This window comes from Ammodytes marinus (genome assembly GCF_949987685.1).
Source record: "Ammodytes marinus genome assembly, chromosome: 13".
Taxonomy (NCBI): domain Eukaryota; kingdom Metazoa; phylum Chordata; class Actinopteri; order Uranoscopiformes; family Ammodytidae; genus Ammodytes; species Ammodytes marinus.
In genome coordinates, this window is record NC_137217.1 from 29,989,140 (window position 1) to 30,014,309 (window position 25,170).

At 41.1% G+C, this 25,170-nt stretch overlaps 1 protein-coding gene across 1 annotated transcript; it reads left to right on the plus strand.

The window, feature by feature from the left end:
* Positions 1–11,108: 11,108 nt before the first annotated feature.
* LOC307259718 (uncharacterized protein) lies at positions 11,109–25,020 on the plus strand (the record flags this gene model as incomplete). The annotated part of the gene is made up of 6 exons (XM_080039663.1): positions 11,109–11,182; positions 23,209–23,276; positions 23,435–23,723; positions 23,936–24,090; positions 24,183–24,462; positions 24,870–25,020. The coding sequence occupies 6 exons, from the start codon at positions 11,109–11,111 to the stop codon at positions 25,018–25,020; spliced, it is 1,017 nt and encodes a 338-aa protein (XP_079895789.1).
* Between the last annotated feature and the right edge of the window lie 150 nt (positions 25,021–25,170).

Below are 25,170 nucleotides of genomic sequence, written 5' to 3' on the forward strand. Positions count from 1 at the left end.
CCCACACTCATGAATCACAGACCAACCCCTGGTGGAGGGTGGACCTGCTGGATTCCTACATCGTCACCTCAATCACCATCACAAACAGAGACTTCGCTGCAGAGAGGATTAACGGGGCAGAGATTCATATCGGCAACTCTTTAGTAGACAATGGCCGTACAAACCCAGTGTAAGTGCATATTGTTAGTTATAAGATATACGCTAAAAGTAACAGAGTTAAAATTAAGTTACTTAAATTATTCCAGAGAAGTTTTAACGGCTTTATATTCATCACTTAATTTCTCCTTAAATTTTCCCCTAAAGGTGCGAACACACTGCACCCGCTGCCGGCGGCTGTTGCCGCGAGAAACGCGAGAGCCGCGCCGCTTGATCATATTGGGTCATATTAGCCGCCGCCCGCCGCAGATTACTTGTCGAATGTGCCCACCCATAAACAAAGTTTGTTCTTCTGAAAGCCTGCTCTACTCTGGGGCTTTATGCTGGTGCTAACCGGTGCTGAGCGGGACAGTCTGCTGTGCTGATGGTGCTTTACCCAAATGCTAACTTGGTTCATATAAAGCAAAGCCTATAGCTGCACACACACAACAGACAAATATTCACAGAACTTACCAGGGAGCCCGACCTCCTCGCTCACCCTGAGCCACGCCTGCTCCTTTTTTATTCCGGTCCTTGTAGAGGACGCTGGTGATGTCATAGAGCACCGGGATCCCGCAAACGGTGACTATTATTTTTTCATCCATCTTAATCTCTTCCGTCCGTTGTCCCGAAGTGAGTGACGTCGGGAGGAGCTCAACGCTGATTGGCTATCGCGGCGCGGCAGCAGCAAAAAGTTCAATATTTTCAACTTCTGCGGTCGCCGTGCCGCGTGAAACGCTAAATGCCCGCCACTTGCCGCCGATTCGCACGGCAACACGCTTGTACATTGACTTTGTATGTAATCTCACCGCACATCAGAGTGCAGTGTGTTCGCACCTTAACATACCCGGTTTTATGCTGCTGTCTGATGTAGATATTGCACATGACTTGTAAGCTGTGTTCTCTCCTTTTTCTCTCTTACAGGGCTGGTGTGATTTCTGAAATTCCAGCTGGGGTTTCATTCAATCTGACTTTCAATAGTCATGTGGAGGGACGTTACGTGACTGTGCTCCTTCCTGGTTCAGACAGGACTCTCACACTCTGTGAAGTGGAGGTCTATGGGTACCGTGCCCCAACAGGTGAGTATCTGACCAAACAATGTTATTGAATAATTATTAGACTGTTCCAATTTACAAACCCTGAAAGCCAACAGGAAGTATTTGATGTTTAGCTATTAACCGCTTTGGCTCGAGAAGAATTTATGCTAAGTTACATTGAGCAACTTTCCTAGGGATGGGATGGGGGAGAGTGGGGGAGTTGTGCCAGTGGAGAAGTAGTGCCACCCCTTGTTTCTAGAAAACCATTGAAGAAATTGGTAATTTGACCACATATTGAGGAAGAGCCATCCATTTGACTCATCCTAACTTGTGCATTTCTTTCTTTCAGAAAATGTGGCCTTGCGTGGCAACGCAACTCAGTCCAACACCATCAATTATCTTGGAGCTGCTTACAATGCCATTGATGGAAACCGTAATTCTTACTATCATTCCGGTTCATGCTCCCACACTCATGAATCACAGACCAACCCCTGGTGGAGGGTGGACCTGCTGGATTCCTACATCGTCACCTCAATCACCATCACCAACAGAGACTTCGCTGCAGAGAGGATTAACGGGGCAGAGATTCATATCGGCAACTCTTTAGTAGACAATGGCCGTACAAACCCAGTGTAAGTGCATATTGTTAGTTATAAGATATACGCTAAAAGTAACAGAGTTAAAATTAAGTTACTTAAATTATTCCAGAGAAGTTTTAACGGCTTTATATTCATCACTTAATTTCTCCTTAAATTTTCCCCTAAAGGTGCGAACACACTGCACCCGCTGCCGGCGGCTGTTGCCGCGAGAAATGCGAGAACCGCGCCGCATGATCATATTGGGTCATATTAGCCGCCGCCCGCCGCAGATGACTTGTCAAATGTGCCCGCCCATAAACAAAGTTTGTTCTTCTGAAAGCCTGCTCTACTCTGGGGCTTTATGCTGGTTCATATAAAGCAAAGCCGATAGTTGTACACACACAACAGACAAATATTCACAGAACTTACCAGGGAGCCCGACCTCCTCGCTCACCCTGAGCCACGCCTGCTCCTTTTTATTCCGGTCCTTGTAGAGGACGCTGGTGATGTCATAGAGCACCGGGATCCCGCAAACGGTGACTATTATTTTTTCATCCATCTTAATCTCTTCCGTCCGTCGTCCCGAAGTGAGTGACGTCGGGAGGAGCTCAACGCTGATTGGCTATCGCGGCGCGGCAGCAGCAAAAAGTTCAATATTTTCAACTTCTGCAGTCGCCGTGGCGCGTGAAAAGCTAAATGCCCGCCACTTGCCGCCGATTCACACGGCAACACGCTTGTACATTGACTTTGTATGTAATCTCACCGCACATCAGAGTGCAGTGTGTTCGCACCTTAACACACCCGGTTTTTATGCTGCTGTCTGATGTAGATATTGCACATGACTTGTAAGCTGTGTTCTCTCCTTTTTCTCTCTTACAGGGCTGGTGTGATTTCTGAAATTCCAGCTGGGGTTTCATTCAATCTGACTTTCAATAGACGTGTGGAGGGACGTTACGTGACTGTGCTCCTTCCTGGTTCAGACAGGACTCTCACACTCTGTGAAGTGGAGGTCTATGGGTACCGTGCCCCAACAGGTGAGTATCTGACCAAACAATGTTATTGAATAATTATTAGACTGTTCTAATTTACAAACCCTGAAAGCCAACAGGAAGTATTTGATGTTTAGCTATTAACCGCTTTGGCTCGAGAAGAATTTATGCTAAGTTACATTGAGCAACTTTCCTAGGGATGGGATGGGGGAGAGTGGGGGAGTTGTGCCAGTGGAGAAGTAGTGCCACCCCTTGTTTCTAGAAAACCATTGAAGAAATTGGTAATTTGACCACATATTGAGGAAGAGCCATCCATTTGACTCATCCTAACTTGTGCATTTCTTTCTTTCAGAAAATGTGGCCTTGCGTGGCAACGCAACTCAGTCCAACACCATCAATTATCTTGGAGCGGCTTACAATGCCATTGATGGAAACCGTAATTCTTACTATCATTCCGGTTCATGCTCCCACACTCATGAATCACAGACCAACCCCTGGTGGAGGGTGGACCTGCTGGATTCCTACATCGTCACCTCCATCACCATCACCAACAGAGACTTCGCTGCAGAGAGGATTAACGGGGCAGAGATTCATATCGGCAACTCTTTAGTAGACAATGGCCGTACAAACCCAGTGTAAGTGCATATTGTTAGTTATAAGATATACGCTAAAAGTAACAGAGTTAAAATTAAGTTACTTAAATTATTCCAGAGAAGTTTTAACGGCTTTATATTCATCACTTAATTTCTCCTTAAATTTTCCCCTAAAGGTGCGAACGCACTGCACCCGCTGCCGGCGGCTGTTGCCGCGAGAAACGCGCCGCTTGATCATATTGGGTCATATTAGCCGCCGCCCGCCGCAGATGACTTGTCAAATGTGCCCGCCCATAAACAAAGTTTGTTCTTCTGAAAGCCTGCTCTACTCTGGGGCTTTATGCTGGTGCTAACCGGTGCTGAGCGGGACAGTCTGCTGTGCTGATGGTGCTTTACCCAAATGCTAACTTAGTTCATATAAAGCAAAGCCGATAGCTGCACACACACAACAGACAAATATTCACAGAACCTACCAGGGAGCCCGACCTCCTCGCTCACCCTGAGCCACGCCTGCTCCTTTTTATTCCGGTCCTTGTAGAGGACGCTGGTGATGTCATAGAGCACCGGGATCCCGCAAACGGTGACTATTATTTTTTCATCCATCTTAATCTCTTCCGTCCGTTGTCCCGAAGTGAGTGACGTCGGGAGGAGCTCAATGCTGATTGGCTATCGCGGCGCGGCAGCAGCAAAAAGTTCAATATTTTCAACTTCTGCGGTCTCCGTGCTGCGTGAAACGCTAAATGCCCGCCACTTGCCGCCGATTCGCACGGCAACACGCTTGTACATTGACTTTGTATGTAATCTCACCGCACATCAGAGTGCAGTGTTCGCACCTTAACACACCCGGTTTTTATGCTGCTGTCTGATGTAGATATTGCACATGACTTGTAAGCTGTGTTCTCTCCTTTTTCTCTCTTACAGGGCTGGTGTGATTTCTGAAATTCCAGCTGGGGTTTCATTCAATCTGACTTTCAATAGTCATGTGGAGGGACGTTACGTGACTGTGCTCCTTCCTGGTTCAGACAGGACTCTCACACTCTGTGAAGTGGAGGTCTATGGGTACCGTGCCCCAACAGGTGAGTATCTGACCAAACAATGTTATTGAATAATTATTAGACTGTTCTAATTTACAAACCCTGAAAGCCAACAGGAAGTATTTGATGTTTAGCTATTAACTGCTTTGGCTCGAGAAGAATTTATGCTAAGTTACATTGAGCAACTTTCCTAGGGATGGGATGGGGGACCACATATTGAGGAAGAGCCATCCATTTGACTCATCCTATAAAGAAGGGAGACACATGGAATAAGATATGTGCTCTGCCCTTTCCTCTTCACACCATACACCTCAGACTTCCAGTACAACTCTGAAGGCCGAATTCCACCGGCTGCGTCTCCGGTCCTTCTCCGCTCCAGCATGGCAGAAACAAAAATACAATTAAGAGCAGTCAGTGGGTGAGTTTCCACCACGGCCGCTGCGCCGTCTCTCTGCTCCGCTGCTGCTCCAGCTCTCCGGTGAAATACGCACTGCTTCTATTTCTGCCGGATGCCGGAGCTCACCGCATCAATTTAGCACAGAACACATCGAGAGAGACAGGACACAGGCGCCGACAAAACAATAAAACATCCGGTACATTTTCAAAATAAGACACTCCGTGTTTACGGCAGATTGTATTTATCTTAACTTCATCGGCCAACGTCATAAAAGGCGGTCAAGAGGTTACAGGTCAAAGGGCCTCGCGAGGTGAAAAGAATGGACGAGGAGCGGCTGATCATCGAGGTGGAAAACCACAGAATTATTTACGACACAACACATCCTTTTTATAACGACAACACTAAAAAAGAAAAGGCTTGGAAAACCATATCAGAAGTTGTGGGAGTGGATGGTGAGTAACTAATTAGGCTATTTTCAGTAAATTTGATAAAATGCTCATTGTGTAGTCATGTAGTATTTACTTGTGTTATCCATTTTGAAACCACTATTAAAACTGTTAAATAGCCTCATCACAGCCACAGGGTGATTATTTGCATTTAAAAGTAAAATGTATGTATAAAGGCATACAGCCATGAAAAAAATTAAGAGACCACTCCAATTGTTCAGTTTCTCTTGTTTTACTATTTACAGGCATATGTTTGAGTAGAATGAAATTGGTTTTATTTGATTAACTACTGAAAACATTTCTACTGCAATCACAATAAGAATATTGTCATTTAGAGCATTTAATAAGTATAATGTAGAGATGAAGATTGAAGAAAAATCCAGACTGGTCTCTTAATTTTTTTGGCGGCTATATACTGTATAACAGCCACTAGATAATTTAAAGTTCAGTTATATCTATGTTAACCCTTAGTTACTTAAATTATATAGCCATTGCTTTGCTATGATATTATATGTTCCTAGAAATATATATATATAATATACTGTGGGGAATGTCTTGCACTTACAACCTTGATAACATAACCTCTTTTCATAGGTCATGACACACTTGTTAAAGATTTGAAAGGGCTGACAAGAATTTGGCACAACAAATGTTTTAAAAAAAAAAAATAGATTTTTATTCATCCTTTTTTTAAGAGACCCACTGAGCCAACCGTCATGTCAGGGGTGCCCTGTGACACACAAACAATATATTGTATTTACAAAACATAAATCATAACATCAAACATAAGAATGTGCAGAGTGTAATACATACCCACACTTTAACAATTATTTGCATCATACAGGGGGAAAAAAACAACATCCATACAACTATTTACAATTATGTACAGCTATTAGACCATCCTGTCCTGCCAGGACACAGTGCCTTCAGGGGAGGTAAAGAAAGTGGCAAAGCACTCCCTCACTGCACAAGCCTCTCTCGAAGCCCTGTTTCCTCCCATGTTCCTTGCCGGTGCCATGTGTCTCCCCAATTCTTCTGCCTCTTCCAGCAGCCTGGCATTTTCATTTGGGGAAAGGAGGAAATTGTGGAGAATGCAAGCAGCCATAATGAGGTTGTCGACGTGCTTAGGGTGCAGGTTAATCCTGTGATGAAAAACCCGCCACCTTGATGCCAGAATGCCAAAGGTATTTTCAACGACCATCCTCGCTCTAGAGAGGCGGTAGTTGAATACCCTCTTTTTGTGGGGGAGATTCTGGCCAGGGAAGGGTCTCATGAGATAGGGCTTCAGAGGGAATGCTGCGTCACCTACCATGACATACGGCACATCACCAACATCATCAGCACCAGGCAGGGGTCTTCTCTCTGGCACATGCAGTGCACCGCTCTCCATCCCTCTCCCCAGGTCAGATGCTGCATATGCCCCTCCATCACTTGCTCTCCCGAAGTCACCCACCTGAATGTAGCGGAATCTTGTTTCTGCATCCACAAGAGCCAACAGCAGGATGGAGAAGGTCTTCTTATAATTAAAATATTGGCTGCCGGACAGAGGTGGTGCCTGGATAACGACATGTTTCCCGTCGAGGGCTCCCAGACAATTAGGAAAGTTCCATTTGTCCCAGAAACATTGTGCCACCTCCTTCCATGTGTCTGGGGTTGGCTTTGGGAGGAACGTATTCATCAGATTCTTTGTAATAGCAGCACACACCATATGTACTGCGTTTGACACCGTCGTGTGACCCAGGCGGTAGCTGAACGCCAGGCTGCTCAGCGAGTCCCCGGAAGCCAAGTACCTGTGTGGGAATAAAAAAAAAAGATAAATAACATGTGAGATTCCTTTAATAATCTGTCTCTCTTCTTTGTTTCAGCTGAACTTTGCAAATCCAACTGGAGGATATTAAGAGATGCCTTTGTAAAAAACCGTAAGAAAACCTTTGCAAGTGGCTCAGCAGGAGGCACTCCAAAGGAGTGGAAATACAAGGACATTATGTATTTCCTTTTGCCCCACCTTCAGCCGAGAAGGTATTTTTGAAATGCTATAATCCGCATTTTGTTGACAGTATTAATTACAATATTAAATGTATAATTCTTCACTTTGCAAATTATTATAATTATGCCATCCCTAAGGAAATACTTGTGATAAATTAATCACAAGGACTGAATTATGCATTTTCTTATGTGCTTTTTTTCTATATAGTTCAACAAGCAATCTAAACTCTAATCCAGTGGATGAGGAGAGATTGTCAACTCCACTTTTTGACAAGTCCAGAGTGACTCCAGCACCATCCCTGTCTGGACCTTCTTGCTCTGGGGAGACGGACAGGCCCCTGAGGTCCCGTAGCCCAAAAGAGCAAGTGACACATAAAACACTGGAGACGAGGAGGAGCCACATATCACAGGCAAGCGAGGTGGAAGAGCGACTCCTGGGAATTCTACAGGAGCCACATCCCAAACCTGAAACTGACCTGGACGAATCATATCATTTTGCAATGAGCCTTGTCCCACTTTTGACGAAATTGGACCACCACAAGAGGCAACAGGCCAAAATAGGAATTTTAAACCTTCTTGTTAGCTTGGATAGCAACACAGCCCGGTCCCAACCATCACATTTTCCCCCACAATATTCACGACCTGCTCCAACTCAACCCAACAGCAATTTCCACCCCCCCATCCCAGTTTTTTATCCCCAACAAGTTCATCCAATGGGTCAATTTACCCAAATGCTGGCATCAAGCAGCAACCCACAATGGGAAGAAAGCACTCCCTATGCAGACCCGCTGATTTAAGTTATTGTTATGGATTTTTCTTTAGTTTCAATAAAACTATTTTGCAAAGTGCATGTTGTGTCCTGTGTTTGCTTACTTTTAAAACTTACACCTTATTATTATTTATTTATTTCTAAATTAAAAAATCCCTTAAATTTGTGGTCAGTGATTTATTGTATATACAATTTCAAGCTCACCTTTGGGCAACAGCCAGTCTCTGCTTGGGTTCAATAGCAGCCCTGTAATTTGTCGACTGTCTGGTGAGGTCTTGGCCAATGAGGGACAGAAGGTCATCCATCTTTTCAGCACTCATCCTGAAATATTGTACATGCCGTTGAGTGTCCATACGCAGTTCAGCAACAAGATGGTAAAAATCCCCTTGTTGCTGCCTGCGCTGATTTATTGGATGGACCCAATACCGGCTCCTTCTCCTTCTACCCCTCTGCAGTCTGGCAAGCAGCAGCACAAGGGCAATAGTTATTCTCCTAGTAACAGGCACTGAAATATACAGAATAATTTGAATGATTATATATATATATATATATATATATATATATATATATATATATTCTGTCTTGTAGGCCTATAATATAAGCAAAAACAATAATAATACAAAAATAAAGAGCATGTATTTATAAATATGCTACTTACCCATTGTAGACAATCTCAGAAAGAAACAATTGATTAATTGTTGCGCTATTTATACACTTCCAACGTCACAACATCTCGAACGATCGCGCGTGATTTTGTAATTACCGCGGGAACTCCTCGGTCTCGCGACCCCAGCAGTTCAGCGGAGCTGGCCGTGCTGGTTTGAAAACGGAGCCGGTGGGTATTGCCGGACGTGAGCGCACGGGGCAAAACCGTTGGACACCGCACCCGCAGCCAGTGGAATTCCGGGGTGAGGCTTGTCACTTACAGAAGTTCTCAGACGATACTGCGGTTGTGGGGTGTATCAGTGATGGAGAGGAGACAGAATACAGGCAGCTGGTGGATAACTTTGTTGCATGGAGTGGGAAGAACAACCTGGTTTTAAATGTCACAAAGACCAAGGAAATGGTGGTGGACATTAGGAGGGCCAGTCCTGAGCTAAGCACCATCTCTATCCTTGGGGATAAGGTGCAGGTGGTGGAGTCCTATAAATACTTGGGGGTTCACATGAACAACAAACTGGACTGGAAGCACCACACAGAAGCTTAACAAGCTGATTAGGAGGGCTGGCTCTGTGCTGTGGACTGCTGTGGAGCCCCTGGAGGTGGTGATGGGAAGAAGAATGGTATAGAAGCTGTTGAACATTATGGACAATAACATGCATCCCTTACACAGTCTTGTGTGTAAACAGAGGAGTGTTTTTAGAGGGAGGCTACGGCAGCTTATGCTGGGCTTACACTACACGACTTTTCACGCAATTTGACAGTCGCAGACAATCTTTCAATGTCGGACTAAAATCACGGGAGTCTTGCTGGAGTTGTGGCGCGCGCCCGTAATCTCAGTCGTTTGGTGTATGGTGGTCTTCTGACCCGATTTCAGCCAGTCTTCCCCCCGTCTTGATGTTCCGACATTATCAAACAGGTTTGATATTATCGTTAGAAAAAAAAGGCTTTAAGAAAATGTACCTTCAATCATAAACCTCAAATAAGTAATTGTCTAATGGATTTGTCTTGCATTACAGTTTATGAGATATATATCAATGGCTCAATTTACCCCATGGTATTCTCTCCAAAGACACAACAAAAGTGGCACAGCTCCCCCCACTCTCCCCTACTATCTTTGAACACCCTCAAAGACAGTAACATCCCCTTCCTCTTAATACAACTATGGTGCAGGCCACGCACAGCATATGCAATGCAGTACATTGTCCGCTGTGCTGACTTGTCCTGTTGAGAGAAGCTCTGAAAAAGTAGTTTTTAAGTCGGTGTAAGGGAGGGTGCACTCCCGAGTACCGTGCCAAAGCACGATTGTCCCCCCTCGCCAGTCCCTCGCTGACCTGGTTGACATGTTTTGGGTTTTTGTGCATTGTAGAGCCTACTTAGAGTCTATTGTTGGAAACCTAATTTATTTTCATCTGCACCTACTCTTAAAAAATTGTCTAAAAAAAACAGTTTAAAAATAGTCTGTGGAGAGGAAAAGTTGCATACAAACAGGCGGAAGGACCGCTGTCTACTTTGCGCATGCTCTTGCATGAGAATCTGTAATGTGCAGAAGCACACCTGTTCCATCCCCGCCTGGGCCAAGGAAGGGTAAAGTGCTTCAGGACAGTATGGAGCACTCACACAAACAAACTGGTCAAACAAACTAGACTTTTCGCATCAAGCGTTCTTGGGCACGGTATGGATTGCCTAGTGTGAGTGTACCCTAATAGTACATGTATATAGCACACTGCCTGAATGAAAAATGATTGAGAATGTTATAGCACAATAACACAATGTCGCTCTTAGTGAATGTATCAAATTAGACACAGGAGTGTGGTAAAAATAAAGGGCTATTTATTCAACCGACATTTGCTAAGTTGATAAAAAGTATTTCTTCTTCCTCTAACAGGTGTGCTGTGATCACAAGCATCCCGGCAGGTGCTGTTGCTGAATTCCAGTGTAACGGGATGGATGGACGCTATGTTAACATAGTTATTCCTGGAAGAACGGAGGTGCTGGTCATGTGCGAGGTGGAGGTCTACGGATCCATCCTGGATTAGCTTTGGCTAGCTTAAATTTAGCCAATACTGCTATGTATTCAAAATAATCAAAAATAACAAATCTTACTTAAATTGGATTGTTCGCTTGCAAAATTAAAAACTAATTGTTTGCAACATGGGGCAGAGTTTGTATTCTTAGACATAGGTATTTAGAAAGACAGTAGCACTGCATCACACAATGAACTTAAAGAGCAGCGGGAGAAGAAGGCAATGTGTGACTGAAGCAGGTTAAACCAAGTCCAACCACAGCGAGTTCTACCAGCACCCAATGCGGAAGTGACACACATTGCAGTAGCACCGGGTGGCCACTAGGGGCAGGTTGCAGAACAGAGCGGTCCGTTAGCCCTCACTTTGATCTCATCGCTGTTGTTTGCAGATGATGTGGTCCTGATGACATCATCCATGACCTTCAGCTCTCACTGTAACGGTTTGCGAAGCGGTTGGCATGAGGATCAGCACCTCTAAATCTGAGGACATGGTTCTGTGCTCAGTAGGAAATCAACGGATTGCCTACGCCAGGTCAGGAATGAGTCCTAACCCCAAGTTAAGGAGTTCAAGTACCTTGGGATATTTGTCCGCGAGTTAGGGAACAATGGAGAATGAGATCAGCCAAATAATCTGAGAAGCGAAGTGGTTTAACGCTCACTTTACCTCACCAAAAGAGAACTGAGCCGGAAGCACTCGAGCACCTACCTACCTACTCGAAGGTTCCTACCTTCACCTATGGTCATGAAGGGTCATGACCGAAATAACTAGATTTGTGTATAAGCAGCCGAAATGGGTTTTCTCAGGAGGGTGGCTGGCATCTCCTTTAGAGATAGAGTGACTATAGTGGGCTTAACAGTCATAGAAGATTCTGATTCATATATGAATATTAAAACACGTCGAAACTTGTGCCCTGTATCTTAGCTACATGTATGATCTTTGCAGCAAAGAAAACCGCGTGAAAATCAGTTTGGTATTTAATGAGATATAATTACATGTGCTGACAGTTCATTGCACCTGCCAAACAGACTACACTGAGTGGAACGTGTGACCGGTCCAAGATGGCGCCCGCATTTCTCGCGCTCAACGCCCAATGCGGGGTCTATCCTTTATAATGTCTATGTTCATACCTGTCACGGGAGCTGTAAGCAAGCGACTCTGTAGACGTTCTGTAACCTAGTCTAGGTGTCTAGGTTCACTGTACGTAAACTTTAATTTTTTGCAAACCATGTGACCAATAAACAACGTTCCCTTTAACATTAACTCTAGAATCTTTGATTTGTTTGGTCCCCAGAATGTAAGGTCCCCACATTGTAGGTGGGCTACCCGGTGTGGTTTCCAAACGCTAACAATTATTCAAAATGCAGGATATTTTCCCTCAATTGTGCAAAGTCTAGTCCATTTCTGAGAATAATTGGTCTTGTTCGAGACAAGCTGTTCCTGGAAATGAGAGAAGCCAGGTCCAGTCGGGGAAGAGATGCTGAAGTCAAACTGATGAGAGTTGTAGCCATTCCACTGTGAAGGTGGAAGCAGAGTCTTTGTTGATGATGACATTGTTGTTTTTGTTAGATACTAACAGTTTGGCTCTCCAGCTCATTTTGTTGGAGACTGATCATATGGTTATAGCCTGTGTTGTGATGCCACCATGTGGACAAAGATTGATCTGTGAAGTAGTGTGATGCATAATGGAATAATTGTGGTGAAAAGTTTATAAAACCTATTTATACTGAAACAAAATAATGCGGAAAACTTGGTATTATTCATTTTCATGCCGGACAGCAAAACACTAAAAGTACTTAGCAGCGCTAGGTCTTAACAATGTACAATCTGCCCTTGTACTTTTTATGTGTCGTATTGAAGAACAAGATCATTTCTATTCAACATGATTTAACAAGTGTTTATTTTCTGCAGACAAACATTGCTCCTGAAAAAGGGGTAAATATTAGATGTTGTATTCACCTTAATCTAAGCTCACCTATTAGATTATGGGGACTCCTGTCCACAACGCTTCCAGTCTGTTAGAGAATAACTAGAATCTCAGGGGGTCTAAAGCGTTGGTGGAGAAACTATCAGGTTTAGTGAAGAAATAAACAGGATGAGTGAGAGTTCTGTCTTTTCAGTAGATCAAAATATCTACCTGGTTTTATTCAATAAGCTCAGCAAAAATACACAAATTACAAACAACAGTAAATTATTCAAAATCTCCAGACAGTCAAAAAAGCTCATAAAGAGACCATCCAATTTCACATCACATCAACCTTTTCAAGGTTACATACTGTATGTAAGGGGTGTGAACTTGATTAAGATACAATATCGACATGTTAGGTTATATAATGAATCATAGTCATTGAATTGGCTTAATGGCACATTATGCATAAGCAACACTGGAAGCATAATATGTTTTTTTCTTTTTTTGTGTTCTCTCTCTCCTCCTGAAGCTGAACTTTACACACAGATAATGCCAAGCCAAACTCAGGTCAAACCTTATCTCTAATAAATGTGTTCAAACATCTCTCTCTCTCTCTCTCTATTCCCACTCCTATCCTCAGAAAAAATCTGATTTTAAAAATGCATATGCCTAATATGCCTTTTTGCAAGTTAAATGGGAAATAAACTAATAAGAGATAACAATAAATATGAGACAGAGATATTTTTATATATTTTCATTGTGACACTGACACCTGTTTCAATTAAATAGGTTGCGGTTGTGGTGGGAAAAAATATCCTACAACTAATTGCAACCCTATGTAGGCCTAATAATAATAAATTACTTTCTGCAAGTGATGCTGAGCTCGCAGCTCTCAGCTGTGCCAGAGCATTCACTGTTGCTAGGGAAACCATCTACCGTCGCAGCCCGGTGCAGTAGTGTGAACTGCCAGTCAGGCTCGTTGTGAGCATGTGCAGCATTTTCAAGTTTGCGTCTCGTTGTGTGGTGAATCTTTGGTCTGAACTGGGCTAAACCTGCTCAGCGCCGTGAGTGAGAGAACGTTCCCTTACAGAACGTTGTTGGCCACGCCCACACCACCCTGCAAAATGTTCTAGACAGCAACAAAGCAGTTTTTTTGACGAAATTTTATAATAGGCTATTTATGAAAATGTATTTTTAATCGGATAATTGTAAATAGCTTATAGAGAAACCTAACATTAATGCCATATATTTATGTCTGTGGGTTGCCACGGCCATTAAGTGATTTAAAGGGAGTTCTGGACTTGGTCTGTCTGATAGGAATTGGCAAAGAGTTCCGGAGTGTCAGGTTCTGATAGAAAATCATATGTCACTGTTGAAAGGAAGTGGGTCAAGGAAGTGGAGAGAGAAAAACACACACTGTGTGTGTGACATCACAACTGTGCATAATGTAGGGTTAGACAGTGAGACCATAAAACACTCTTTCTCCCTTTTCTCAGGCTAGGATGAACCGATTTCTAAAATGTTTGCACATTTATACTACAAAGGATCTCAGAGTTCAATGCACCTTCATATTTCCACTGGTGAAGTAGGTCTTTAAACGTTTGTCTTAAAAAAAAAAGGGATTTCCAGTATACCCAAGTGAAAGTAGATTTCTTCAAAGTTAACTTTGAGCAATATACTTTAAGTTGAGTTAACTTGACAAATATAGTTCAGTGAAGGCTTTTTATTCTTCAACAGCATACAATTTATCCACTTGGCATTACAAAAGGAGACTTCAGTAAGGGATTTTTATTCATCAAAAGTATACTAATAGTTTACTATAGGATTTAACCTTTACTATTTAACATTAAAGTATACATTTTAAAAATGTATTTATACAACACTTAAACATACTTATAAAGATCATACTTTAACTGTACTTTGGAATAGTACATTGAACCACATACAGTCATATGAAAAAGTTTGGGAACCCCTCTCAGCCGGCATTATAATTGACTCTGCTTTCACAAAAAAAAATATAAAAGTGGTATGTCTTTCATTTACCAGGAACAGCTAAGTACTGGGATGTTTTCCAAACAAAGATTTTTTGAAAAGCAGTATTTAGTTTTATGAAATTAAATAAAATGTGAAAAACTGGCTGTGCAAAAATATGGGAACCCTTGTGGTCTTGCTGATTTCAATGCATGTAACAGCATGTAAAACTGAGGACTTTAAACACAAAATTGGTTGGATTATGTTGTTAAGCCTTGAACCTCATATAAAGGTCTGTTTAATCATGATAAAAGGTATTTTAGGTGCCTAAATGCAAGTTCCACTTCTCTTTGACTCTCTGCAGAAGTGAGACAGAATGCGATCATCAAAACAGCTCCCAAAAGATCTTAAAAACAAAGATTATTCATTGTCATGGTTTAGCGGAAGGCTACAAGAAGCTTTTCCAAAGGTTTCAATTGTCAATTTTTACTGTAAGGAACGTTGTCAGGGAATGGAAGGACACAGGCACAGTTGCAGTTAAACCCAGGTCTAGCAGACCAAGAAAAGTACAAGAGTGGCATATGCGGCGGATTGTGAGAATGGTTGCACACAACCCAAAGATCACCTCCAAAGACCTGCAAGAACATCTGGCTGCAGATTGTGTATCTGTACATGGTTCAACAAATCAGTGCAATTTGCACCAAAACATCTGTATGGCCGGGTGATGAGAAGGAAGCCCTTTCTGCGCCCACGCCACAGATACAGTTGCATGGAGTATGCAAAAGCTCATTTAGATAAGCCAGATTCATATTGGAAGAAAATGCTTTGGACTGATGAGACAAAAATTAAGTTATTTGGTCTTTATAAAAAGCAGATGTTTTGGTGCAAATTACGCTGAATTGTTGAACGATGTACAGATACACAATCTGCAGCCAGATGTTCTTGCAGGTCTTTGGAGGTGATCTGTGGGTTGTGTGCAACCATTCTCACAATCCTCCACCTATGCCGCTCCTGTTTTTTTCTTGGTCTGCCATGCCTGGGTTTACTGCCACTATGCCTTTGTCCTTCCATTTCCTGGCAACGTTCCCTACAGTCGAAATTGACAATTGAAACCTTTGGGAAAGCTTCTTGTAGCCTTCCCCTAAACCATGACAATGAACAATCTTTGTTTTTCAGATCTTTTGGGAGCTGTTTTGATGATCCCATTCTGTCTTACTTCAGCAGAGAGTCAAAGAGAAGTGCAACTTGCATTTAGGCACCTAAAATAAATTTTCTCATGATTAAATATACATTTCTATGAGGTTCAAGGCTTAACAACATAATCCAACCAACTTTGTGTTTAAAGTCATCAGTTTTACATGCTGTTACATGCATTGAAATCAGCAAGATCACAAGGGTTCCCATATTTTTGCACAGCCAGTTTTTAACATTTTATTTAATTTCATAAAACTAAATACTGCTTTTCAAAAAAATCTTTGTTTGGAAAACATCCCAGTACTTAGCTGTTCCTGGTAAATTAAAGACATACCACTTTTATATTTTTTTTGTGAAAGTAGAGTCAATTATAATGCCAGCTGAGAGGGGTTCCCAAACTTTTTCATATGACTGTATGAAGCACAAAAAATAACATACTTAAAGTATACTATTAAAAAGTACATAAGGGTGTTGATATACTTGGACAAACTTTTAATACACTTAAGATATACTTTTAGTATGAAAAATACACAATTTCTTCACTTGGGTAGGTGGGACCATATCTTAAAAAAACATCACAAAATCAGGTAAAAGTACTGAAGGTAAAAGAAAAATCCCTGTATTTTCAGAATGATAAAGTCTTAAAGGTCAAGGTTCCTTTGTTCATCATTATTAGGTTGGTATCTTTGACGATGTGTAAGGGCCTCTGGAACTGAACCCGAGGGAAGGGGTGAACCTTGAAAGTTTCTAACTGAGAAAAAGTCAATATCTTCAACATTTTAGTAATTTGCTTTTAAACGTCTTTCATTTTAGTTAATCTTTAAACTGGCCTATTGATATGTAGTCTATGTTCATTGTATCTCTATTTTAACATGAAGCTTTAGCAGACTAAACAGATTTAGTGTAAAAAAAGAACAGAGCGGCACAATGTGTCGAAATGTCAAAATGTAATTGAGGCTTTTTTTTTGTTATTAACCTGACTTTATTGTAACTTATACCTTCTCAGGCTCCAAGCCACTGCATGACAATAAAACCCACTTGCCTTCACCCACAGATTATGAATTAGATATCTGCATGTATGCATGAAAAATGCTAAAACAAGAATAGGATATAAGTTTCGTCAGCCCGTCCCGTTAACGTTTGTGTGTGTCGTTACATTTTTTTTCATGAAATAATATGACCAGCTGGCTACGGGCAGGGTTGGTTGGTTGTGCTTGTGTAACTCTGGTAGAGGGTGAAGATTATGTGGGTTGTGAAACACTAAAAGGTTTGTATAGAGGTAGGCTGCCTTTGTTTTAACAGTTTATGGATTGAGCTGGTTTCTTTTTCTGCTCAAAGCTTCTCCACCAAACTGCATACGAGTCAGGTGATTCATTCAGGCAACGAAGCACTTTGCTGCTTGGGACGTCATATGTCACGTGATTTTTTTGCACTGAAACAAGCTTTGAAGCAGTGGTTCTATGGATTTGTAGTTCAGGGTTTGTATGGAAGCTTCAGTGTCGCACTGCCATCACCTCTGCTCACATTCAGTTATGTTCATCCAGAAACCCAGATAAGTGTATGCTCCCGTTTTAAGCTATGAAAATATAATGAAATTTGATTACCTGACTCCTGCCATACTAAAGGCCTTTGCACACCGGGCGCGTTTTATTCGTGCGATTAATCCGTTTATTAACGAACGTATACAGAGTCAATACAAGCTTCCACACCAGCGCCGTCATTTCGCATCGCGAATTTGCGTTTTTTATTTTTTCTAACTGAGTTCGATTTTTCTGGGACGTCGCTTCTAAAGTGGGACGCGACAAAATTCACATTTCAAAACATTCGCTTTTACGTTGCGTTTATTCGCGTCGCGCCCGGTGTGCAAAGGCCTTTAATCTGGTTCTTATCTCACACTTCTTACCCCTAGCCTACTTTGGGGACGTAACAAAAGGGTTTCAAATGCTACAGAGGCTGAGAGAAGAAGAATTTAGTGAACTTTGACATTCTGTGCAGTTTTAAAATCAAACTCAGGTTTCCGGAGGTTGTTTTTTTTCTAGTTGGCCTTAACTGGTTAAAGGTAAAGTCTGTGATTCTGGTAACTGTAAAAGTATTTTCCAAATTTTTGGGGGTGAAATCTTTTGATCAACTGCAGTGCTTAGATCAAACAACATTGATTTGAAGAATATTTTAGTGTGTAAGTTTGATTTATGGACCAGACTGTTTGTTCTGGATTTAAACTTTTTTTTTAATTTTTTTAACCTTTATTTCTACAGGTAAATCCCATTGAGACCGAAGACTCTTTTACAAGGGAGACCTGTTTTCCTTTCCCACGTTACCATTCACACACACATTCATACACCGATAGCAGGCTAACTATCGACATTCACACTTCCTCATCATTGCTGTTATTCCAGGTCAGATGACGTGTTCTTTGTTTTTGTCATGGTTGTCGTGACAGGGTTCGGTTTAGACAATAGGGACTTGTTTCTACCAATGTCACTTGCCAAAACAAAAAAATGGCCAGATGTCAAAAGCTGATTTTTCTCAAGAGTGAAATGTTGCAAGTTGTTTAGCTTTCATAGGAATATTTGATTTATAAAATGTTATCAATTAAGCACCGATAGTGCAGGGTTTTGTTCCTGACTGCAGCATCAAACCAAATGAAATACCAGAAAAAAAGATGGTTGTGTCCCTGTCTAAGTGAGGGAGGTAGGAACACAACATAAAAGGTGTATTTTCAATCCAGAGGCCCTAAAACAAGCCGAAACACAATAAAAATAATCAGTATTACTTTATTAAAGGCATACTCAGCAGTGATGATATTTAAACCGAGCACCAAAATAAATTCCCCCTCCCTTCCTGCTCCTTTAGAGGCTCCGTCCCCAGACGGGCCTTGCCTTAGCAACAGCAGTCGTCACTAACCACCTGTCCAATATGCTAAGCTGGAGGCTGTGTATAAACACCCGAATTTCAGCGCACACACAGTACACAGGTAGCTGAGTCTGAGTAGTAGATAATTGAAAGATTCAAAAGAATTTGCTCATACAGCATGTGCAGTAAATGTGCATGTGCACCTCTGTCTTACTGTGCTCAAATTAAGAAGTTTTAATAGAATATATACACACAAGTAAGGACACATATTAATACAAGTATGTACATATGCACAAGTCAGTTGTAACGAGGAATTTTATAAATCAAATATTCCTATGAAAGCTAAACAACTTGCAACATTTCACTCTTGAGAAAAATCAGCTTTTGACATCTGGCAATTTTTTTGTTTTGGCAAGTGACATTGGTAGAAACAAGTCCCTATTGTCTAAACCGAACCCTGTCACGACAACCATGACAAAAACAAAGAACACGTCATCTGACCTGGAATAACAGCAATGATGAGGAAGTGTGAATGTCGATAGTTAGCCTGCTATCGGTGTATGAATGTGTGTGTGAATGGTAACGTGGGAAAGGAAAACAGGTCTCCCTTGTAAAAGAGTCTCCGGTCTCAATGGGATTTACCTGTAGAAATAAAGGTAAAAAAAAAATTAAAAAAAAGTTTAAAACCAGAACAAACAGTCTGGTCCATAAATCAAACTTACACACTAAAATATTCTTCAAATCAATGTTGTTTGATCTAAGCACTGCAGTTGATCAAAAGATTTCCCCCCCAAAAATTTGGAAAATACTTTTACAGTTACCAGAATCACAGACTTTACCTAGAAACCAACTAGAAAAAAAACAACCTCCGGAAACCTGAGTTTGATTTTAAAACTGCACAGAATGTCAAAGTTCACTAAATTCTTCTTCTCTCAGCCTCTGTAGCATTTGAAACCCTTTTGTTACGTCCCCAAAGTAGGCTAGGGGTAAGAAGTGTGAGATAAGAACCAGATTAAGTATGGCAGGAGTCAGGTAATCAAATTTCATTATATTTTCATAGCTTAAAACGGGAGCATACACTTATCTGGGTTTCTGGATGAACATAACTGAATGTGAGCAGAGGTGATGGCAGTGCGACACTGAAGCTTCCATACAAACCCTGAACTACAAATCCATAGAACCACTGCTTCAAAGCTTGTTTCAGTGCAAAAAAATCGCTTGTGTAGGTAAATAAAAGAAAGCATTCAAAACCTTAACTACGAGTGGACATTCAAAGTTTGCAAGTGTTAAAGGTAACATATTATGCTAAATGCACTTTTTAAATGTGTTCTAACATATCCATGGGTCCACAGTGTGCCTAGAGACTGCCAAAATATTTTAAAAAATAACACTCTCCTTTTCTCACAATCCCCCTTTCTGAAACCACCACCCCTCCCCCACCCAATATACTCCAGTCAGAATTTTCCCCTTTTCTGACCTCACAAACTGGAAAGCCAGAAGCTTCCACTGTGCAGCCCACACCCCTATTTCTTATTGGTCCACGGCCCTGACAGACAGAGGGCGAGGCGTATCTGGCTTCGCTTCCGGACAGGGGGCGGGGGCAGCGCAAAGATTGTATATTTACGAGGGGAGCTGCAGCTCTTTTTAAAAAATAGGCCATTGTGAGATTAGCTGAACTTCAGCATAGTAGAATAAATTATCTGAAAGTTTTTTTCAGCAAACAATTAAAGAGAAACGTATTAGTGACCACTAAGACCATATAATATGGTGTATAATAGTACCGAAAAGTGTATAATATGGGAGCTTTAACTGTAGGCTATATGCACGCGTACAGACACCCAACGACATGCAGCCTAGTGGCTAATGGGAAGCCGCTACACGGAGTCTGATTATGTTTCTCATCACGTGAGCTGATGCGATATGCGGTTTGAATTAAGAGCACAAGGAGTAAACTTGTAAAATATAAAACAGACAATCAAATGAGTTCAAACCAGCCGGTCAGTTGGATCCTAAGCATGCAGGCTAACGTTGTCCAGACGGATCAACAGTGTGGAGACCCGCTGTTGAAGTAGCCTACGCTACAGGCAGCCGCAGAAAAATATTCTCAGAAGGGAGTGCTGACAAAAAAAAAGCTCTGCCTGCACTTAAATAATAACTCGCTACATTGAAAAAAAAAATGCATCACCAATGCAATATTGTTACATGCAGCGGTGACACATGCCGTAGGGCCTATTGGGCCAATTAGTATAAGACAGGGTTTCCCCCTGGGAATAGGTCGTAAAAAGTTGTGTCGTTTTATATTCAGGGTCTAATATTCCAACCCAGTCTCACAGTGAAATGTAAAATAGCTACATTGGTCCACAGCGCAAAATGTAGAGATTTCACAATAAAGGCTTTGAAATTGTGAAATACATACCCAACCTGTTTTTTCAGACACAAGTAGCAGGTCCATGGTGGGCGTGTCGGGATCGCGCATCACTATAAAGTGGACGAGAGTCCGACACACATCTCACCTGTCTTCACTCCTTCACCGGGAACTGACTGAAGCATCAAGCAGCAGAACGTTGGACCAGATTTTGAGCAGAAAAACAACTTGAATCTGCGAAAATACAGGTAAGAAAAGTGTGTGGCACAGCTCTTAGTTATATTGTCTCTTAGCCTATTTTAGCCAATGTATAGTAGCTTGTCTATTAACCTACTTTTAACTCAAAGTTTGCCACTAACTTTGAAGTTTATACTTCTTCCTACTCCTTTTCAGGCATATCAATTCAATATGTTATTTGTTTATTTTTTGTTTATTTTTATTTGTGAAATCATTTGAACATATTTTTTATTGTATTTTCATGCTTTTAATTTTTTCTTTTTTGATATGTCTGAAATAAAACTGAATCAATCAAAAAACTTGAAACTTTTTATTTTGCTGGCTTTTACTGCCTTATAAAAGTAATTTATTTTCATTTGTAACAATGTTAATGTTAAGCATATTAGCATTCTTTTCTGTTTTTCTTATAACCTGTAGCCTAACCTTTATATGCTTGTTTTTCCTGCCTTATAGATGCAATTTCTTATCGTTTTTAACCAAGTTTTAGACCTTTTTTTATTATCTCTTAAATGCAATATTCTTATTTTCTAATGTATTTTTAAACCCCTGGTATTAGAATTGCATTTTTTGTCAAACCCTAAATTTCTCATGGTGGGTTAACTTCAGTGAAAGAAAAAAAATAAAGTGTATAACCCTGTATAACCTTCATTTTATTTTTCTAAATATACAAATAGGCGTTCTACTATAGGCCTATTTTAAAGGGGTTTATTTAATTCATGAAATATCACCTTACTTCCAACCACCAGAACTTGCTAAGAACTCGTGTTTTGGGTCATAAAATAAATGTAGGCCTATTTATATCTTCTGTAAATATAAGATTTGACCGTTTCAAAGTGTGCACTTCTGTTGTTTAAAAAAATGTCTTGCGCTCGTGTGTGTGTGTGTGTGAGTATGTGATGTCACTGGGTTCTGGCCATGCAAAAGCAACATGTATTGTTTATTTTTATTTATTTAACTTTTATTTATCCTCGAGAGACCAATTGAGGGGGTGACCCTCATTTACAATGACGTCGAGATTAAACAAATTCAAAGGAAAAACAACAATACATAAACAATATTCAATGCAAATACATCAAATACACAACAACAGGTGAAGAGAAAAACAATTGAAACATTTACACAGTGGTGAAGAGTGGCAGCAATTAAAATGAAATGGGTGAAAGTACAATATAGCCTAATTAAAACAGTTACAGGTAGAGTTTGGCAGATTTAAGATAGTTTATTTAAATTGGTTAAAGGATATGAAGTTATTTAGTTTAATGTGTTGCTGTAAGTTTTTCCTGGAGTCAGGGGCACTGAAGCTAAAAGCTGTCTTTCCCAGCTCAGACCGGGCTTGTGGGACATAAAGCATAAGCATGTCAGTGGAGCGGGTCTGATAAAGCCCATCTGAAATTTGCAGCATTTCTGTTAAATAACGAGGAAGCTTCCCGGTCAAGGCTTTGTAAATAAAAATGTGCCAATGTGCGTCACGTCTCTCTTTAAGGGAGGACCACCCAACCTTTTCATATAAAAGACAATGGTGTGTGTCAACAAAAACTTCCTGGAATCAAGGAATTAGTAACCAAATGATGTGCTGTGATATACAGAATGGTTCCAGTCAATCATGTTCCAGTATAGTTGCCTATTTTTTCACATGTACAGTTGCAAAACGTAAACTAAAAGAGAAGTGCCATAGTCCAGAGGTGCATGGGACTACACTGGTGTGATTGGATAGCTTACTTGTTGAACGTTATCTTTATTAATAATTGAACACTTGAGATTTTGCATAAAAAGCTTGGTTTTAAGGGATTTTATCATAGAGGCTGGATCATTGGAATCAGGGTAAGCATTACAATTTCCCACTTCTCTCGTTTTATTAATTTCATGAATGCATTCAGAATTTATCTCAACTGTTCTCCATTTAAGATGATTGCTGCAAAGTCTCTTTCTTCTATCTTGTTGGCCATCAGACAAAAAGTCAACATAAACTTGGAAAAGGCATTTGCAGCTTTAATTCTCATAATAGTTTTATCTCTTGTCTGCCCCAACCAGAGTCATGAAACACATGTTGGTCTTTCTTTTGCTGCTCCTCTTGGGGACGTGTTCAGTTTACACATATCGTAAGTATTATAAACATATATGTATTTATGTGTTGACTATCCAACTTGAAAAACAAATAATAGCAATATACAGGTCAGAAAAGGTGGGGCTAGTTAGTGGCTCAGGGGGCACCATTAGCCAACATATGGAAATCAATTTGTGCATTCCTTTCTTTCAGAAAATGTGGCCTTGCGTGGCAAAGCAACTCAGTCCAACACCGACCCATCGGGTCTTGGAGCTGCTTACAATGCCATTGATGGAAACCGTGATTCTGACTATCATGGAGGTTCATGCACCCACACTAGGGTATCACAGACCAACCCCTGGTGGAGGGTGGACCTGCTGGATTCCTACATCGTCACCTCCATCACCATCACCAACAGAGGAGACTGCTGTGCAGAGAGGATTAACGGGGCAAAGATTCATATTGGCAACTCTTTAGTAGACAATGGCCTTACAAACCCAGTGTAAGTTTATATTGTAAGTTATAAGATATACGCTAAAATTAAGAGTTAAATTATGTAACTTAATTTCTTCCAGAGAAGTTTAACGGCTCATTTATATTCATCACTACATTTTCCCTTAAATGTTACCCTAACATACCTGTTTCTTTTTGACGCTACTGTCTGATATTGCACATCACTTGTAAGCTGTTTTCTCTCCTTTTTCTCTCTTACAGGGCTGGTGTAATTTATAATATTCCAGCTGGGGTTTCATTCGATCTGACTTTCAATCATCGTGTGGAGGGACGTTATGTGACTGTGCTCCTTCCTGGTTCAGGAAGGATTCTTACACTCTGTGAAGTGGAGGTCTATGGGTACCGTGCCCCAACAGGTGAGTATCTGACCAAACAATGTTCTATCTCAGAGATGTTTGTTTAATTACTGTACTGTTCTCATTTTTTATTTCATTGTTGTTGTCCGCAGGAGAAAACCTGGCACTCCAAGGTAAAGCCTCACAATCGTCATTGTATTCACATGGCATTGCTTACAATGCGATTGATGGGAACCGTGCCAGCCAGTGGGCAAAGGGGTCTTGCAGTCACACAGATGGCGAACGCAACCCTTGGTGGCGACTGGATCTGCGCAAAATCCATAAAGTGTTTTCGATTGTGATAGTCAACAGAGTGGCGGCTTCAGAGCGACTCAACGGAGCCGAGATCCGCATCGGAAATTCCCTTGAAAACTACGGCAACAACAATCCCAGGTGATCCACAGCTCTTTATTGAATTTGTATTAAAAAAAAGTTAGTAAATTGGAACTAGATTAGAACTATGAACCAAATATTATTTCACGTTATATATATACCGCTTATTACACAGCATTTCATTGTTTTTGTAGAAGTGGTCGGCCTTACTGCTTGTAGACGTCTGTCAGCGGATTGATATGACAGGGAGTGATAGATCAGAACAATGTCTGTAGGTCCATAGCAACAGTATAATCCTTAACAGTGCATTATCGAGAAATAATTGAATACCGTACAAACACAATGTCGCTCTCAATGAATCAAATTCTTAATCAAATTAGACTCGGGAGTGTGGTAAAAATAAAGGGTTATTTATTCAACCGACATTTGGTAAGCTAATACAGGGTTATTTCTTCTTCCTCTAACAGGTGTGCTGTGATCACAAGCATCCCGGCAGGTGCTGTTGCTGAATTCCAGTGTAACGGGATGGACGGTCGCTATGTTAACATAGTTATCCCTGGAAGAACGGAGTACCTGCAACTCTGTGAGGTGGAGGTCTACGGATCCATCCTGGATTAGCTTTGGCTATCTTAAATTTAGCCAATACTGTTATATATACTCACAATAAAAAAAATTAAAAAAAAATTGACTTAATTATTTAATGTTAGTTAACGATTGTTTGCTTGCAAAATGTAAAACCAATTGTTTGCAACGTGGGGCATAGTTTGT